Raw genomic sequence first — 18,876 nt, 5'->3', positions numbered from 1 at the left:
ATTGAGAATTTAAAATTACAGAGAAAAAAAAGAAAAATAGAAAAAAAAGAAAAAAGAAATTAAACAATACAAGTCAATAAAAAGAAAAAAGAGAACAAAACACACAATACACCAAAGCTAAAAACAAAGGCAAACAAAGAATTAAAAACAAATCCAATATTCCCAAATCTTTATCTTTCGTTATCTTGTTTCATCGACCTCCTCACACCTCCCTTTTTTATATTCTAGTTATTAATTATCTCAGGAAATCCTTTCTGTCTTTCACTATGTTCTGTCATTAAATTATCTTAATTTATTTTAACCTTATCTTGCCATAAAAAGCCCTAAAACTTAAAACTTATTTGTACATAACTCCTTATAGCATTTCTACTAAAGCCAAATAGTTTCATTCCAACATTTTTTTCTAACACTCATTAATTTTACAATATTTCTCTAAATGAATTTTTAAACTTTCTTCTAATCTTCATCCACCGTCTCTTCTTCCTGGTCTCGGGTTCTGTCAGTCCTTTCTATCCATTCCATTTAGCCCATCAACCTGGTGATCTTCTATCCGAGGCTCTTAACACTCTTCCATGTCCCTTCTGCAGGTCTTCTTTGTATTTATACCTGCACCTTACTTTGTCTTCTGCTGATCTTGTTCTTAGTTTCCTTCCTTTATCACTGAGGAGTAGATCTCAGGGAGACTCCAACCTAACAATGTCTTTATCCCTTCTCGGCAGGTCGGCCCAATCTCCATAGTCAGCACTAAAATCCAAAAGATATTTCAAGGCATGTTTCAAAGTCCCTCCAAAGTTAAAGGCCCCCACAACTCCAATCTCCCCCTGGCGCAAAACCAGATCCCAGAGGCCAGAACAGCCCTGCATAGGAGGATCTATCCAATTTCCCATCTCCAATCCAAACGAGACTCCATCTCTCCAAATCTGACTTTCTCCAAGTTCGGTCATCAAAAACAGCAGCTTATGTTCCTGCAAAGCCTCGGCTCTCTCCACAAGTATTTCTTGAGGTTCATCAGCAACCTCCTCCTTTGTCTTCTACACAACTTGCCCTGTCAAAGCAAATTCCTGGGTCGGTTCCTGAGTGGTTTCTATATAGGTATTCACTGTTTGTCCAAAATTATTAACTGCAACAGTCATCAAATCCATCTTCTCATGTAGCTGTTCCAATAAAGCACTTGTCTTGCAAACAGCAATCACTAAGGCTTCTTCTGGACACATTCTTGTTCAAGGTCAATGTCTGGTTCTCACGATCTTTAATCTCTACAGCTGGAGAATCCCCCAGATCGACTTCAACAACAGTTTTCAAAGCTCCCTCTAGGGGAAACAATTTCTGTTTGTATCCGTCCTTTTAAAAGCAGATCCAGCAACAAAATTATTTTCGTTTTTCAAATATTTTGTTCCTTTTAAATGCAAAAGGAAACATTGGAATCAATATGTTTCTCTTTTTTAACTATCTATCAGCAGACGTTTTATTCACAGTCAATGGACTTTCCCGAAATGTCTGTCTTCCTAGCAACCCGTTCCCAGGTTCAAGGCAGTAGAAATTTATCTTTCTTTACTCTCTCTCCTGCAGGCTTGAACAATCTAAAATTTCCCCCCTCTTCTCCTGCTTCCATGGGGGGTTTAATAGTTTCAGCCGATGGAGATTTGGTTCTTTACAAAAGTCTTTCCAGACTTTAGCTTGCAATGTCTTTGCTTCAATCTATTTACAAAAGCGGAAGGCGGACTTCCTGTTTAGAGCCTTCCCGCTTCGGTGCCAAATTAAGATATTTCATAGTCCAATTTTCCGTTCTACTCACGGGTAGTTGTTTAAAGTCCAATTGTCCACAGGAAAAAGTCAGCGCTCCCTGGCAACAGCAATGCGGCTTCACTCCGTGAAAAGAGCAATCGATTCGAAGCACCGCGCCGCTCACCCCACGTCGCTCCGGATCCCCGAAACCAGGTTTCCCTGCGAGTAGGGGAGGCGCAAAAGGTGCCTGCCGAATCCCATGTCCACAGGCTTCTCCCGCCTGTGGTTTTGGATGGGTCTCTGCCTCGCCATGGCGGTCCAGACCCTAATTTCCACGGAGCGGATTCCTCCCGATCAGAGGAAATCCGCCATTGCCGGAGGCGCTAACCCGGAAGTCCGCCTTGCACGCCTTTTCTACCTGGCCTGGGTGAGGTGCTGATTGACTTCAGCTACAAAAGCCGAGGCTGCTGAACAGACTCTTGGGCTGGGATGTTGTTTAGTGTGTGTGTGTTTAATTTTAGATCTAGTGATTTGTGTTGAAACTTTTCAGTTTGGTTGTATGTTTTTAAATGTTTTATTTATTGTTTATGACTATTTTTGTTATGTTGCAGTTATGTATTTTTGCCATGTTGCAAGCTGCCTTGAGCATGGTTTGAACTGTGGAAACGGAGCATACAAATAAAATTATGTATGTGTGTATGCTTGCACCATGTCTTTGGATTTTGACGTTTCTCCCAGAATGGAAGGATATTGGAGACGAGAAGACATAAGAGTTCACTGCAGATTATAGAATGCAGACATATCTTATGTTCTTCAAAAAAGAAACAACAAGAAATCCTTCACAGGCTGAAATCTACACCACCACATACAAACACACACAGAGCTCAGCACAGCATCCTTCCCTGGTACAAGAACACAAGCTAAAAATCAAATTTGCTTGAGGGTATGTGTACAGTCATCATTCACTGGACATAGAGTTACCTGGAATTAACATGAGTTGCAGAAACGATTCCTTGAGCTCTCCTGTGACACAACCTTAAAAGTGCAATTTCAGCAACTACCATTTTCCAAAGATTTGGATTTCAGTTACTAAAGAATACCCAGAATTGGCAGGCAAAACCATCACCCACCTGCTGCCATTTGGCATCTTTCTGAGCAAGGCTCCTCAACAACACTGACATTCAAAATAAAAAATAAAAAGAATAAAAGTTTAGCCTTATGCAATGAGTTGTAAGTTAACCTGATATCACCCCTCAATGGAATGAAATCTGGAAGAATTAACTTGCCCAGGAGTCTCATCAAAAATGTCCTTTGAAAATAATAATAAACCACTGGTTTTCAATAGCTTCTCACCTTTGTGATTAAGATCAAGTGTAAAAATCACGGGTTTTCATTTGTAGTGTGAATGCTAAAGCAGAGCTACGTATATTGCTTTGTGAATTTCCCTTTTAGGATTAATAATGTGCCTTATCAGCGCTGTTAAGTATAAAACAAAAATGAATATGTGACAGTTTCATGTTGCAGGTTGGGAGTCAGAGGTGGGTCTGGACCAGCTGAAGACTTTGCAAGCTATTCAGAAAAGACTGAAGGTGGCTGCATCATGATACCAAAGTGGCTCCTTCCAATGCCATTGAGCCCGGTTTGCTTGTCATAAGAGGTATTTATAGGAGTGTCTATAGCAAATGAACCCCTAGGGAGTTTTGGCTTATGGCTCTGCCAATACCTTGTGCAGAGAGAACGGTAGAATGGCCAATCCAAATAACCCCCTGTGAGCTTTATTTTCCTATCCCTTGTTGCTTTGAGCTCAGCTTTCAGGGCGAGGGGAGTGCTTGTTATCCACACCACGTTGCCAAGACTTTGAAGGCGAAGAGGAGAGGGCTAGGTGCATGCAGCAGTGAAACAGACACTCAGTTTGTGTTTGTGTCCGTGTGTGAGAGATAGCGTTTGGCTCCTTCCTCACCACAGGGCATCCAGTAACAGGAAGGCTTCTCAGTAGGGTTGCCTGCCCCCCTCTGTGTATAAGCTGGCCTCATCATAATTTGGAGTGTGCTATTTCCAGAATTTCACAGAGCTAAGGGTGGACACTGAGCAGCGTTCCTTTTCAGATTTCAGCTAGGTTGGTAACTTGCAAGGAGACTTTAGGAATGTTGCTGTTCTCTCAAGCTTCCTATCTGCAAAATGGGGATAACATCAATGCCACCCTTTGTAAACAATCCTGTAAAATATGCTGCAAAGAATGTCCACTAGCCTGCTGGGAGCTTGCAGATTAAGGGAACACCATTTCCCCACAAGAACACAGGAAGCTGCCTTATACTGTGTCAGAGTCAGACCATTAATCCAGCTAGGTAAGTACTTACACTAGTGGTATTCAACTGGTCCAGGCCCCAGACCCACCTCTGACTCCCAACCTGTACCATGAGACCCACTTTCACATACAGTCATACTTTGGGATAAATACGCTTCAAGTTGAGTGCTTTTGGGTTGCGCTCTGCGGCAACCCGGAAGTAATGGAGTGTGTTACTTCCGGGTTTCGCTGCTCACACATGCGCAGACGGTCAAAATGATGCCACACGCATGCGCGGAAGCTGTGAAACCCGACCTGCGCACACGCAGACATGCTGTCGCGTCTTACGTTCTGTTTGGGATGCGAATGGGGCTCCAGAACAGGGCTCCCGGTCACATCCCGAGATACCACTGTGCAGTGGTACCTCGGGTTAAGTACTTAATTCATTCCGGAGGTCCGTTCTTAACCTGAAACTGTTCTTAACCTGAAGCACCACTTTAGCTAATGGGGCCTCCTGCTGCCGCCGCTGCACCGGAGCATGATTTCTGTTCTCATCCTGCAGCAAAGTTCTTAACCTGAAGCACTATTTCTGGGTTAGCGGAGTCTGTAACCTGAAGCATATGTAACCTGAAGCGTATGTAACCTGAGGTACCAGTGTATTCACTTTTGATTTAAATTTAATAGCACAGATAATTGATAAAAATGGTAAAATTTTATATCCCAGACACCGCACGCAGTGTCCTTTGGTTTGGTCAGCCTTAGATGGAGTCCAACATGGCAGCAGTGGCTTTGCTGTGACCCATCTTGGATTGCCTCACGACCCACCTGTACTTCCCAACCCACTGGTTGAAGATCTGTGCTCCACACTGATTGGCAGCAATGGTACTCAGGAGTTTCTAACCAGAGGTCTCCCCAAGCCCTAACCTGGAGATGGTGGGGATTGAACCTGGGACCTTCTGCATGCAAAGCAGGTGCTCTACCACTGAGCTATAGCTCTTCCCCTTAGTATCATCCTGCTATATTTCTCTGCTGAGCCTGAAGGAAGGAGGCTTCTCTGCCAGACTGCTCACCCATCCGCATGCTATTCCTTAGTGCCTATGACGACTCACACAAGTGTTTAATTGCGGGGCCTGATAGCCCCCTCCCCAGACCTAATAGGAACTGAGGAATTGCAGGCAGACAAGCTTACGTGTTATTAATAACCACATTTATTCCTAGCTGCGTATGTCCCGCTGTTAAGCCACGTTACCAAAGTGGCTTGCATTAAAAGATTAAAATACGCTAACAATAAAACACGCTAAAAATGGCCAATGAAAAATGCAGCTGTGTTAAATAAAACCGGCAGAAATCAAATTATCTATTTAGGGCAGCGTATCTGAAAGTTCAAAAGATGGAAAATAAAAAGGGATTATTTGGCTCGAGACTGCTGACCTGATTTTGGACACACCACCAAACTTCCAGAGAATGGGGATAGGGTGTGGGAATATCCTTTTCCTGCCCTGGTGCAGCAGGGATGGGTGACAAGATTTAAATCTAGGTCTTAGATCATTCGACAGATTCTTGCTCAAACTTTCAAAGCACCATCCCCTGGCAGCTATAAAACTCTGTACAACCCCACTGTTTAATTCACCCTTAACAGTAACTGATAGTGAATCTTGACCTTGTGTTTTTCAGAATAGCAACTGCAACGTGAGTCCAAGGTCGACCGAGGGTTTTTTTTGCTGCTGTAAGCACATTGTTAAAGTTTTGCCTTCACCCAAATCCTGAGCTCACTGACATATTGTTTTTCCATCTCCATTTTTAATTTGGTCATAAGGAGAGCCTGGCTGCTGGGTCAGACCAAAAGCCCATTTAGTCCAGTATCTGTTTCCCATAGTGGCCAAGCCGATGCCTCTGGGCAGCCCACAAAGAGGGACGAGAAGCAAGAGCAAAGCCTGGAGGAAAGGGGCTTCTATCCTTTGGCAGCCCTCTTGGTTTCTACACAGGGAGCAGAAGAGGAGTGTGTGGGAAAGTGCAGCCAAACATAACTATGCATGAGTGCTAGTTACTGCATGAAGGGTAGTAGATAGGTAGCCGTGTTGGTCTGCCATAGTCAAAATAAAAAAATTCCTTCCAGTAGCACCTTAAAGACCAACTAAGTTAGTTCTTGGTATGAGCTTTCGTGTGCATGCACACTTCTTCAGATACACTGAAACAGAAGTTGCCAGATCCTTCTATATAGTGAGAAGGTGGGGAGGGGTGTTACTGAGAAGGGTGGTGGGAATGGGAGATAGGCAGATAGCTGAGAGAGCCTCTTGACGACTTCTTGCATGAAGGGGTTAAGCTCATAGTGTAAGTCCTCTGAGGCCTGGCTGGATCACACTCCATCTCCTTCAGAGGAAAGGGTTGGCAAAGCGTTTATCACACACCCCTCACCCTGGAAGAAAGGAAGTCAAGTTCCCTCCCCTGTTCTTTCTCTCTCTGCACCTTGTAACCAACAAAGGAGGATGTGTGTGAGCTTGCTCCCAAGCTTAGAGCCTTTGTTTGGAACTGTATTTTCTACCCAATAGTATTTTGCCTGTGTTCTGCTTCCAGCTGCATGGAACAATGCATGTATCAAACCTTTGAATCTGTAAAGAAAGCATTTTAAACTTACTTAACAGTGTGTGGTCTGTACAGTGCTAAGAGGGTCCTGTTTCAGCGGACAGAACAGAGTATCTAAGCAGGTTTAACAGCCTATTCTCATAATGCACAAGTTGTGACTTGATTTTAGACTCTGCTGGGGCTTTCTGTGTGCAAGCCCCACATTTTGAAACTAGACACGCAGCTGGTTCTTTGGTTGTTCGTCCACACATGTGACCCACAGGGATTCACGCTGTATATTTAATTCCCCTGCAAAGTGGGGTGCAGTAGATCCTGCCACCTGACACTAATGGGGTATGAACTGGCAATAATCAGCCTCTTTGGGTGAGAGGTCTTCTAACAACTCTCAGCACCCTTAACAAACTACAGTTCCCATGATACTTTGGGGGGGGGAAGAGTCAGGACTGTTAAAAGTTGTATACAAGGGCTTTAAATGTACTTTTAGAAAGTTGGGAGATTCAGCCCCAGATTTCGTTCTTTGGGGCCCTGAGTCTCTTCTCTAGATGGTTGGTGAGGATCATAAATATCTTGCTGCTGTTCCTCCACTTTCCAAATGCAGGGGATATCCCACCATCAACTAATGCTAAGCTGCCTCTCTACACCTCCTTCTAAAAAGTAGGACTCGTTCTTTTTCCAGGATATTTGCAGAGCCAAGGCAGGCTCCCCTGAAATATCGAGACCCCAAGCACCTGCCCTAATTTGCCACAATGTTTGTACTAGCTCTGCCTGTGCCTCTGCTGCCACTGACCCTTCCTTCCTACCACTGAGATTTGTATGGGCAATGCAGAAAGAATGACACAGCCTCACCACAGGCACAGCTCTTCTAAGCAGCAAGAACCAACAAGGGGGCACCAGCTATTAGTCATCATTAATAAGCCAAAGGCTTATTAGGCAATTAGCCACGGCTCTGTGGTTGTGCATTTGGAAACTAAGCTCCACCTTTGACCGCAAGCCTGTGCTTGGGTGGTAGGAGACCTCTGGTTGACCTGGCAGTGCAGAAACCATGGTGGAAGTTGGCAATTTGGGAAATGCAACATTCTTCTTTTGAGCGGGAAAGCAAAAAAATACTTATGTTTTCTCTGGATTGCCAATTGCCAGGAATAATAGTGCATAGAGAAGGAATGAAGGGGAAAGAGCCTGCTATGAGAAGAGGTTGTTTGTTCTGAGAGATGAAGGCATGTTGGATATTCCTGGAAGGGTTATTTAAAGAGCAGAAACATGGGCTTCTCCCTTTCTGTCTTGCTAACATTTAGCAGTTTGACAGCTCTGAAAGCAACTTACAGTCACTATTTAAAAACAGGATTTAAAAAATAATAATAGCATTACAGACAAAAGGAGGAGCGGGGGGACAGCCATGTTTACGCCACCTTGGGCTTCTTGGAGAAAAAGGTGGAAAATGAATGCAAAAAAATAAATACAATAAAATAGCAGCTTCAGTGAAAACCTCACTTCCCCAGCATCTCAGTCCCAACAGAATCTGAACTTGGTCTCCAGCAGCTGCTGCTATTACTATTATTACTACCACGACTATTAAACATGTAATTTGTTTGTTATACAATGAACTTCTCCAAACGACTCACAGTGTTTTAAAGACCATAAACCCGGAGAAACAAATGCATTATAATAAACACACATGGTGGGATACCCAGTCACAGGTTTCACAGTGTCATATGCTTAGTAGTTTGGCCCTCTTGGGTTTCCTTAGAAGACAGACAAGGTACCTCAAAAGCCACCCACTGGACCCATCCAGCATACTGTTGATTTCAGATTTGGAGCAAGATGTGTTCATCTTATGATAATCAGTGGACTACCTTCCTTACTCGTTTTAAGGCAGCGGTGGGATGCTTAAGGTTCAGAGGCCGAATACGGCCCTTCAAGCCACTGTCTGGCTCTTGAACCTCTTCCCATGTCCCACCCCTTACTGGCCCTGCATTGCTTGTCATGTGTTTTTGCCTGCTGCCTGGAATATGCCCTTGGAAACTAGCCTACTATATAAAGGGAGGGGGGAATTAACTTATCTGCCTACTTTTGCCTCTGGCCCTGTCCACCACCAGTATGCTGCCCCTAGAAGTTTGTTTGAGGTCCTCAGGATCTGTAGATTCTGAAGGGTATGTTGGGAAGTGGAAGCAATTTCTTTCCACAGGGGATCAACAGACCTCATTGTACACATATCCATCACAAACTTGTGCCTGGAACATCTCGTGAATTTTTGCTCTACCCCCATAAAGCCTGTGCCTGTTTTGTCACTTGTGATCTTATCTTCTAAAGAACCACTTAAAAGAACTAGGGTCTCACATCTCAGCCTGAACCTGGTTCAGCTGTCTCGAAATCTGTGGCCTTATCAACATCAACCCAGCATGTGAGGATATTCTGGGAGGCTTAAAATGCCCCCTGGACCCAGCAAAAGCAGGGATCTGTTTCCCCAGCAGCATCAAGACAGGAATCCCCTCGGACAAAATACACAGCCTCTTCTTTCTTCTCCCTTTTCTTCCTTTGTGACTGCCATTTTGTGTGCTTACTAAGAAGGTCAAATGGCGAATAGTTTGCCAGCTCCTTTCAGTATTTTCGCTACCAGTTTGGTTTCACAGATTGTTGTTGAATAAACCCAAATATTTTAAACTTGGGGGAGGGTTCCCCCCCATTTGACATCATCATCACCATCAAATTTGCAGTTGCCTTCTACACATATGCCTCAGTGATGTACAACGAAAACAAAACAAGAACTCAGTTAAAAGCGCGCACACAAAATCAGCCAATACATTTAAAACAAAACTGAAACAATGCAATAGAGACTCTCCTGGCAAAGGCCCCTTTACCCAGCTGGGAAAGCCTGTCGGAACAAAAATGTATTCAGTTGTTTCCAGATAGTGCGTATAGTGGCCACCTGCCATATCTTGAGAAGAATGCTGCTCTACAGAACAGGGAAAGCCACACTAAAAACCCTGCTCCATGTTTATTATTATTATTATTATTATTATTATTATTATTATTATTATTTGCCCTCCTTTCACCCTAGGGTCCTAGGGCAGGTTACAACATTAAAACACAATATTAAAAACAGTTCAAAACAATTTACAATCACAAAAATCTGGTGGGAGGGTCCTAAAATGTATATGCCTCAAGTGTCAAAAGGTTATGACAGAGATCGTTGGAATTTGCAAGAGAAGCTTTCCTGCATACTCCATAAGATGATCCTTTGCCCCACGAGGTGGCAAGAGCAGTGGGGCCTTGCCCTTGCAAAGCCATTGACTCCACCCCACAGACCCACCTCGTACCTCACTGGGTGCGGCTGAAAGAAGAGTTGACCAGCTGGATGATGTTATCAAGAGAGGCTGTTGAGTTTCTGTTTAGCACCAGACAGTTAGAAAAGAAGGCCTAAGTATTCAAAAGTCATTGCCTATAAAGTTACAAGCAAAACCTAGACACCCTTGCTATTTATATGTTTGAACCCTTTTCCAGAGAAAGATAGAGGTAGTTGCAAGGGATAGCCTTTTCTCCAGATATAGAGCTGGGTCATGTCATCAGCAAGGGGCAGCTTTCTGGTGTGGGTTGACTGTCTGGGAGGTGAGGAGCAGCCTGTTTGGGCGCTGTTAAAATACATCATTTGTGAGGTTCCATTATGTTTTGTTCTGTTACTTATTGTTTGTAAGCGCTTTGGGATTTGTTTGAATTAAATCAAATCAAATCTGAATAGCTCAACATCCCTGATCCTTCCCCCCCCCCCAAAAAAAAACCCTCAGGCCCACGCTACTTTGAAGGATAGTACAATAATGGCGCAACTGCTGAAATGCCATGTTCTAAATTGATGGGGTGAGTCAAGTCTAACCTACCTTTCAGGGCTGTTATGAAGATGTAACGGGACAGCCCCAAACAAATACCATTGAGCTTTGAATTGTGGGTGGAAATACTAATATGATAATATGAGGTGCCTTCTTATTTCTCCTGTGGTTTCCTCTCCCTTTGTATAGTCTAATGAGGACCAAGCAGCTCATCAGAACGAAGCAACATAATAGAAAGAGACAGATCTACGCCACCCCCTCATCCCCAACAGAGTCTCTTTCCCACAGCGGCTGGCTCTCTGCTCATATTTTATTCCAGTCACTTGTATTAGCATTAAGTAATGGAACAGAAGCTCCGTTTGTGTGTGAAAATCAATGTTTCACACAGTGGTGATTTGGCATCATGGCTGAAGTGAGAACGTGGCCTGTGTATAACATTTACTGCAAATGGGCTTGCTTGTCTAGTTCCACATTTCAATTGGGCTCTCAGCAGGGATGGCAGATTAAAAGGCCAAGTGTTGTTATAATGCAAACACAGCAGTTCACCTGGGTACAGGGGGAGGTTTCTGAGACCTACAGTGACATCAAATGCCTCCTTATGTAAGGGATATTTGAGGCAACTGCTAAAGGAAGAGTTGTTTTGAACCCTGTTTGCTTTTGGTTGACCCTTCTCTCCAGAGAAATACAGCCCTGCACGGGACCTTGGGCGGTGGCGGGGGACGGGAGAGAGCGGCTGGGGTGGCAAAGCTTAAGTTCTTTTATTTAGTGTATACTTGGGGTTTTTGTTTCAGCGTCACTTGAAGAAGTTCTCTTTCTATTCACTTCTTATGTTTCCTTGGTGGTGAGAGAGGTTGAGGTGGGCTAGGGTGTGGTTGATCGTCTGTGGCTGGCTGAAGTGGGATTTGTTTCTGTGTGGGTGGGGGGGGTTGTTGGGTTAAGTTAGCCATATTGAATCGTATGCTGTCGGTGGGTTATGAGCTCTTTCTAGTGTGGGTGGGCATTGTTATCTTGAAAGGTGTTCAGTAGGGCCAGTTCTGGGGTGTCTTCTAGTACCTGTTTACAGTAGTTACAGTGGTACCTCGCAAGACGAATGCCTCGCAAGACAAAAAACTCGCTAGACGAAAGGTTTTTCCGTTTTTGATTTGCCTCGCAAGACGAATTTCCCTATGGGCTTGCTTCGCAAGACGAAAACGTCTCGCGACTTTGTTTTCTTTGTCTAAAAACAAAGACATGTTTTGTTTATAAAGTTAATTTATTTTCCCTTCAATTTTTGAACTGCTCTTTACAGTATGTGTGACTTTAAAGAGCAGTTAATAAACTGTTGTTGTACCAAATTTGGCTTTGTTTGGACTTTTTTTGACCATAGGAACGCATTAATTGATTTTCAATGCATTCCTATGGGATTTCGTGCTTCGCAAGACGAAAAATTCGCTAGACGACAAAAATTGCGGAACGAATTAATTTCGTCTTGCGGGGCACCACTGTATTTTGCTTATTTCTGGTATGACTGCGCACACTCCTTTTCTGACTGGGTCCTCGATTACTTGGTTTGGTGGGATCTGCTGGTTGAGACACAGCATACAGTATGTCTGAGAAGGCTCCACAAGAGATCATGCGGAGGAGGTGCAAGGAAAAAACTGTTGTGTCCATGGTCCTGAATGGGGTAAGTGTGCCCCTGAAGGACCAGGTGTGCAGCCTGGGAGTCATTTTGGACTCATAGCTGTCCATGGAGGCGCAGGTCAATTCTGTGTCCAGGGCAGCTATTTACCAGCTCCATCTGGTACGCAGGCTGAGACCCTATCTGCCTGCAGATTGTCTCGCCAGAGTGGTGCATGCTCTAGTTATCTCTCGCTTGGACTACTGCAATGTGCTCTATGTGGGGCTACCTTTGAAGGTGACCCGGAAACTACAACTAGTCAAGAATGCAGCAGCTAGATTGGTGACTGGGAGCGGCCGCTGAGACCACATAACACTGGTCTTGAAATATCTGCATTGGCTCCCAGTACGTTTCCGAGCACAATTCAAAGTGTTGGTGCTGACCTTTAAAGCCCTAAATGGCCTCAGTCCAGTATACCTAAAGGAGCGTCTCCACCCCCGTTGTTCTGCCTGGACACTGAGGTCCAGCACTGAGGGCCTTCTGGCGGTTCCCTCACTGTGAGAAGCCAAGTTACAGAGTACCAGGCTGAGGGCCTTCTCGGTAGAGGCACTCACCCTGTGGAACACCCTCCCACCAGATGTCAAAGAGAAGAACAACTACCAGACTTTTAGAAGACATCTGAAGGCAGCTCTGTTTAGGGAAGCTTTTAATGTTTAACAGACCACTGTATTTTAATATTTTGTTGGAAGCCGCCCAGAGTGGCTGGGGAAACCTAGCTAGATTGGTGGGGTATAAATAATAATAATAATAATAATAATAATAATAATAATAATAGCATGCTTTGTCGTTTGGGCATCTTTATCAAGATGCTAACACATCTGCCTGCTTTTGATCAGTTGTGTTTCAAGGGAAGCTCACCAGTCCTCTGATTCTTTAATATTTTCCAGCCCAGATAGATGTTAACCAAAGGATCTTGCAGGAACAAGGAAGCATAGGAGAATCAGATGCACCACAAGAGCACCTTGAATGGGATGGCTTTCAAAGAGGGCTAGACAATTGCATGGAGGAGAGGCCTATCAAAGGCAATTAGCCGTGATGGCTATGCTCAGCCTTCCCTGTTGGAGGGAGCCATGCTTCTGAAAAGCACATGCTGGAAGCCACAGACTCCCCAAACATGTTTCACAAGGAACCCTTCCTTCCTTCTGCCTCAGTACCTGAGGGTCGTCACGTCTCTCCAGGGATTTGGCCAGAACAAAGTGTATGTTGGGGAAAGGCCCCCCTCCCTGCAAAGAAAATGGAGGAATCAGCAGGCGCCTGGCTCCCAGCCATGCTAGCACCAGTGGCATAGCGTGGGTTGTCAGCACCCGGGGCAAGGCAAGTAATTTGCGCCCCCTAACCCGTGGATTTGCGCCCCCTATACCTAACTCCCAGATGTTGCGCCCGTTGCGGCCGGGCCCCCCTGCACCCCCCTCGCTACGCCACTGGCTAGCACCAGTCTGGCACATGAGGGTGGGGAACACGGGAAGGAAGCATTCCTATAATATAGGGCACTCAATTGACGTTTCAACCTACCTGAACTCTGAGCCTTTCCTCCCTTGTTCTGGACTGCCTCTCTCCTAAGGAAGATGCAAGCTCTTGCTGGAAGCTACTGGTGGGGAGGGTGTTCCTATGATTCCCAAATGTTTCAGAAGCATATTTTTGTTCCTTTAGTCGCTTGATATATAATCATAGCATGGCAGAGTTGGATGGGATCCCCAGGGTCATCTAGTCAAACCCCCGGCAATGCAAGGCAAACTCCATCCTTCTGGTTACCATTGCAATTCTGTATGGTGTGGAGAAAGAGGAGAGAGAAATGTGTTGCTTACACTCTCGTAACACTGATATGAGATCCACACCATGCAGCCCTTTCAAGAACTAAAGTCTAAAGGGCTGTCACATGGGGGATGGAGCAAGCTTGTTTTCTCCTGCTCCAGAGGCCCTTAGGGCCCGAAGCAGTGACTCTCCTTCCTTGGAGGTTTTTAAGCAGCGCTTGGATCGCCATCGGCCATGGATCACCTAGTTGAGATTCCTTCATCGCAGGGGGTTGGACTAGATAACCCTCAGGATCCCTTCCAACTCTACAATTCTATGATGCTATGTGTTTTGGTTTTTTTAAAGAAAATCTTGGTTAATTTTCACATAAACAAATATACATGGATTACATAACATATAAAACAGAAAAGGATACGAAATAGAAACAATGAAATAAGAAAAGATAAAGAAACAAACATAGACAAATACAATATATTACACTTACATGACAGATTAAAATATATAACTTCCAATAATTCTCATTATACTACTTGTATTATCTGTATTCCTTGCAGATTCATATTATTGTGTTTTGTATATAGATATATAATCCACTGTTGTATTTTATGTAATTCTTGGTTACCAGTACCACTCTATTTCTGCAAGTATCTTATTGTTCGTACAGCACGTTTTTAAGTATTCTTTAAATATTTTCCATTCCCTATATACCTTTTGATTTGACACCCGATGCTATGTTTTAAAGAGCACCCAATGCGCCTTTAAAGCACATGACTTCGCCCAAAATGATTCGTGCCATTGTGGCTTCCCTCTCACAGACCTACAATCCCCAGAACCCCTAACAAACTACAATCGTTTGGGGGAAGACACCTGGTTTTCAGGACAGGGATGGAGAACCTGCAGTTTGCTCACCCCCATTTCCTAGGAACCAGGAATGGGAAGCTCAAGTTCTTCTAACAGTATGGTTACAGGGAGCAGTGTGTATAAAATATTGAATGTAATAGGGTTATTAAGGTAATTGTATCAGAATTATTGAGGGAATGTTAAGGAGGGAGGGGGAAAGAGAGATTGTGGAATTCTGGTGGTGAGTGATGATTGGATGAGGATTTGAAAGGGAGTTTGAATGTGAGGCAGTTGAAAGTCAGTTGAGAGCAGTGGGTTCTGGAGGGGGTGGTTGGGCTACTAACTATTCAGTTTAGGATAAGTAGTCTAGTCATCATTTTTGTAATAAAGCAGCATGTACGATAAAGAGAATTTGAGGCCATAAGCTCAGGTACACACGCCATCCTACAATCATTTAGAGAATCATCCATACAGCCTCCTTTAGTGAGGGTGCAATGCCTAGGATCTGGACCAAACATTGATTTTTATTATTATTATTATTTTGCTCTTTTCTGGTTTCATAGGTTTATGTTCTGGTTCTAATGATGTAATAGGGGAGGGGGCTCTTTAAAGACTGGGGGCTGCCACACACTCCTTTTCTTCTTAAAAAAACAATAATTTCCCCTCGTTTTCAAAAGCACATGCATTGTCTCCTTCTTCAGGTTCTTCAGTTACATTTGCTGTGAGACATTGGTGTTATATGCAGTATAGGGTTGGGAAGAAAGGGGGGGCCTCATCGTGTAGATTATCATGAACTCAGATTTCAGTTTGCAAGTGGAGTATGAAAGCAGACACAGATGGGAAAGAAGTCTGATGCTGCCTCAATAAACCTCAGTTAGCCATAAAAAAGCTGATGGGAAGCCATCACAATGCAGTGTATGCAGCAAAACTTTAAAGGAAACTCAGTTTGCCACTGTGAGGCACTTCTTGGCTTAGTCTCATCAATAATTCTCTGCAAATACCAAAAAACAATTGTCTAAAGAAAGTTGACCAAATCAAACTCTTTCCTCCCCCTTTTGTGGCCAATGAATCTACACCTAGAAAGAAAGAAAGAAAGAAGGAAAGAGGGAGAAAGAGAAAGAGATATCACAGGGAAGAGAGTTTGCTTTTTTTATGGCTAGTTTAAATGAGTTCTTTGGTACTGTTATCACACATTGCTTTTTTGAATTTTTCAGATGGAATTGCAATAATCTCTGTCATGTTTCCTCCTCGCAACAAACCTGCAAACCATTTTTCAGATGGGAAACTAAGGTCTAGAAATAGCAACTGGTCCAGGACCTCACAAAGAGCATATGGAAGAGGGAAGACTTGAAAACAGCTCTCCCAAATGGACAGTTTTCTAACTCTTGGCTCTTGAGGTGCAGCAGAGCCTCTAGCCAAAATCTGCTCATTTCTTTGTGCAATCATATTTCTGGAGTGTCCATTTTTGTGTGTGCTGTGGACAAGAGCCAGAATAGCGGTTATTCAGTCTTAGCTCTGCCATTAGATCTTGTAAACATTGAGATCAGATGTGTTTACACTGTCTGTACTCCAAAAAGTGGGTCTTTGGGATGCAAATGACTATTGCTGCCTGTAATTGTATACCTACCCCTGTAAGGAACTGCATGTTAGACGCTACTAAAATAGATCAGTTTTGTTAATCTTTCTCTACAGTGCCTAACTTTTTAATATTTGATGAGATTTCAAGGGCCAGCAGCCTTACTTATTTAATTTTGTTTATTTGAAAGTTTTATATCCATGATGGGAGAAGTGGAAATCTGCATGTAAGACTTAGCTAATATTTCCTCCCTAGCTCTCATTTCTTCATATTTTTTCCTTATCCACTGACATTGTTATCATACACCCCGTTGAACAGGCAAATGACCCTGGCTTTATCTTCAACTGTCTCTGGGCTGAATCTCTCTCTCTCTCTCTCTCCTTTGTTCTCCATAGTCAGTCCCTTGCCAAGTGATGTTGCTTCTCCCATTACAACTTGTACAAAATGGCTGAATAGTTTCATTTCATCATATGAGGTATAAAAACATCCTTATGATCAGGTCTGTTTTCCCTGAGACTATAGTTGTTAATTGACATCCATTCATATTTGGATCCTCTTTATCAGATAGGTACATAAAATCCTATTTTATTCTTAGTAAGCAATGCTTAATTTCTAAAATAAGATATGCTGGACCTCAAGACTTTCAAGAAATAATGTCTTTTGATTTAGAGTCATTTCTCCATAAAATGAGATGTGTGATGATTAGTTCTATTTTTAATCAAGGATAAGCTAAAAGAATGGCACACTGCACATGCTCAAAGTCACTCTTTAGAATTGTTTCTCACATTGCAGGGTTGAAGTGCTACACAGAAAAAAAATCAGGTTCTATAGGACCCCTGTCCCAAATGGCCATTTGACGCATTATGTTGTCTTTGATGAGTATCTATTATGAAATGAAACATGAGGAACACTTGAAATGGGACTAACCCATAATTTGTAAAAAATATGTGCTTCTTACAGAAAGCCAGGTTTAGATGCAACTCTCCTTCATGCCTATTGCTGAATAGAAGCCTGTTACTTATTCTGAGATTGTATAGGTGTTTAATTTAACATTTTACCAGCTGCAATACTGGGTCTGTATTTTGGATTACTTATTGGTATTTATTGATTTGTTCTGATTTGTTGCTCTTATGGTATGTATTTCAGGTTCTATTTTATAAGCTACTCTCAAATAATTTGGGTGCTTCTAGATAGGTGTTTACTGTGAGCTCAGTGCTTATCAAGGATGCAATTTTTTTTTTGCAGCACCATTTTGATGGTATCATTGCCATCAAAATGTCAGCCTGTAATTTCCCACTCCCTCATTTAATCCAGATTTATTCTTTCCAGGGAAATCAGGGTGGGTGGGATGATTAGTTAACATACACACACCTGTTGACAGCAACCTGTTTGCAACATCTGAATGGCCTGTTTACAGTATTAAGCTCCTCATTGGAAACACCCTTTGTGTAGAGAAGTGAGATAAAAGTAATTAACTAAACCACATTAAACATCTCATTTCTTCTGAAAAGGGTCCTGTGATGCTCTGGAATAAGTTTTAGAATGATATTCAAACTAATTTATTACAATTATAAGTTGCTTCCTATGAAGCATCTCAAAGCAATGCCACAATAAAGGACAATGAAACATAGAGGGGGCAACAACCATTTTACATATAAAAACAATTTAAACAATTTCAAGTACACAAGCTTGTTTGTGTTATTCTAAATATGCATGTGTGTGATGTATTTTTTAACTCTACACATGCACGATTAATATTAATAACTGTAATAACAAATAGTAAAAGCGCCCTAACCAGTTCTCACAGTCTACTTTCCCTAAGTTCCTGGTCACTTTCTGGGACGGACCTAGCATTTCTTGTCACCTGGATACTGTTTCGATGGTACCTTCAACCACTCGCTTCGACTCCGTTACTCCCCGCGACCCCGGGGCCCAGGTTCCCAAACCGTTTCCTTGTGGGAGGTGGGGGCTTTGGAAGAAACAAACAAACCCATGGAGCTAACCGCCGCATCCATCCTTTCCAGGCTTCTCCTGCCCCTCCGCACGACTGTGGATGCGGTTGCCGAGGCAACGGAGCCCCAGCATCTCTCGTCTCCTAGCAACCGTTGCCCGAGCAGCCGAGTGCTGCTAAGGCGGGCATCTCCCGCTCGCTCCCTCCTTCCCTCCTTCCCTTTCTCTCCTCCCACCCGGCGCTGGGACCTGGCCAGACGGGGAATGCGCAAGCTCCGGCCCGGCCAGGCGGACGGCTTAGTTGCATCCCCATCATGGCGCTCAGGCGGCGGGCGCTCCTTCTCCTGCTGTTGCTTCCCATGTTCCGTGAGTCTCGCCCGGCTGGGGAACGGGAGAGGTCCGGGGTTTGGGGGCGGCGGGTCGCGCGGGCTTTGCCTAGAGGGACCCCGGTTTTTATTTGCGGGGGGGATAACGAGGCTGAGCGGTTTGCAGCGGAGTGGGGCGATTATACTTCAGCCCCCTCCCCCGCCCATCATTGTTTTCAGCAGCCACGAGTTGGAAATTTGAAGGGGCGGGGGTGCCTGGCTGCTGTGCAAGCAGGGCGGGGGTCATGCGTGAGCTTTGCACCCTTCCCATCATCGAGGAGCGAAGGCTGCCTGGGACAATAGAGGCTATTGAGGGTGGCTTTTGC

General features: G+C 43.8%; 1 protein-coding gene and 1 long non-coding RNA gene across 2 annotated transcripts in view; both read left to right on the top strand.

Moving 5' to 3' along the window:
- The window catches only part of LOC310695342, a 362,862-nt gene that overhangs the window by 211,784 nt on the left and 132,202 nt on the right, over window positions 1-18,876 (top strand). The window lies entirely within an intron of this gene.
- JAM3 (junctional adhesion molecule 3) overlaps window positions 18,375-18,876 on the top strand; it is a 44,289-nt gene continuing 43,787 nt past the window's right edge. The window contains exon 1 of the mRNA XM_083479495.1: window positions 18,375-18,551. Within this exon, the coding sequence (XP_083335621.1) occupies window positions 18,500-18,551 (52 nt within the window). The 5' untranslated portion in view covers window positions 18,375-18,499. The remainder of the gene's footprint in view (window positions 18,552-18,876) is intronic.

This window comes from Podarcis liolepis (assembly GCF_965112155.1).
Source record: "Podarcis liolepis genome assembly, chromosome: 16".
In the NCBI taxonomy this organism is placed as follows: Eukaryota; Metazoa; Chordata; class Lepidosauria; order Squamata; family Lacertidae; genus Podarcis; species Podarcis liolepis.
Note: the sequence above shows the minus strand (reverse complement) of the source record. Positions and strands in the feature narration are given on the sequence as shown.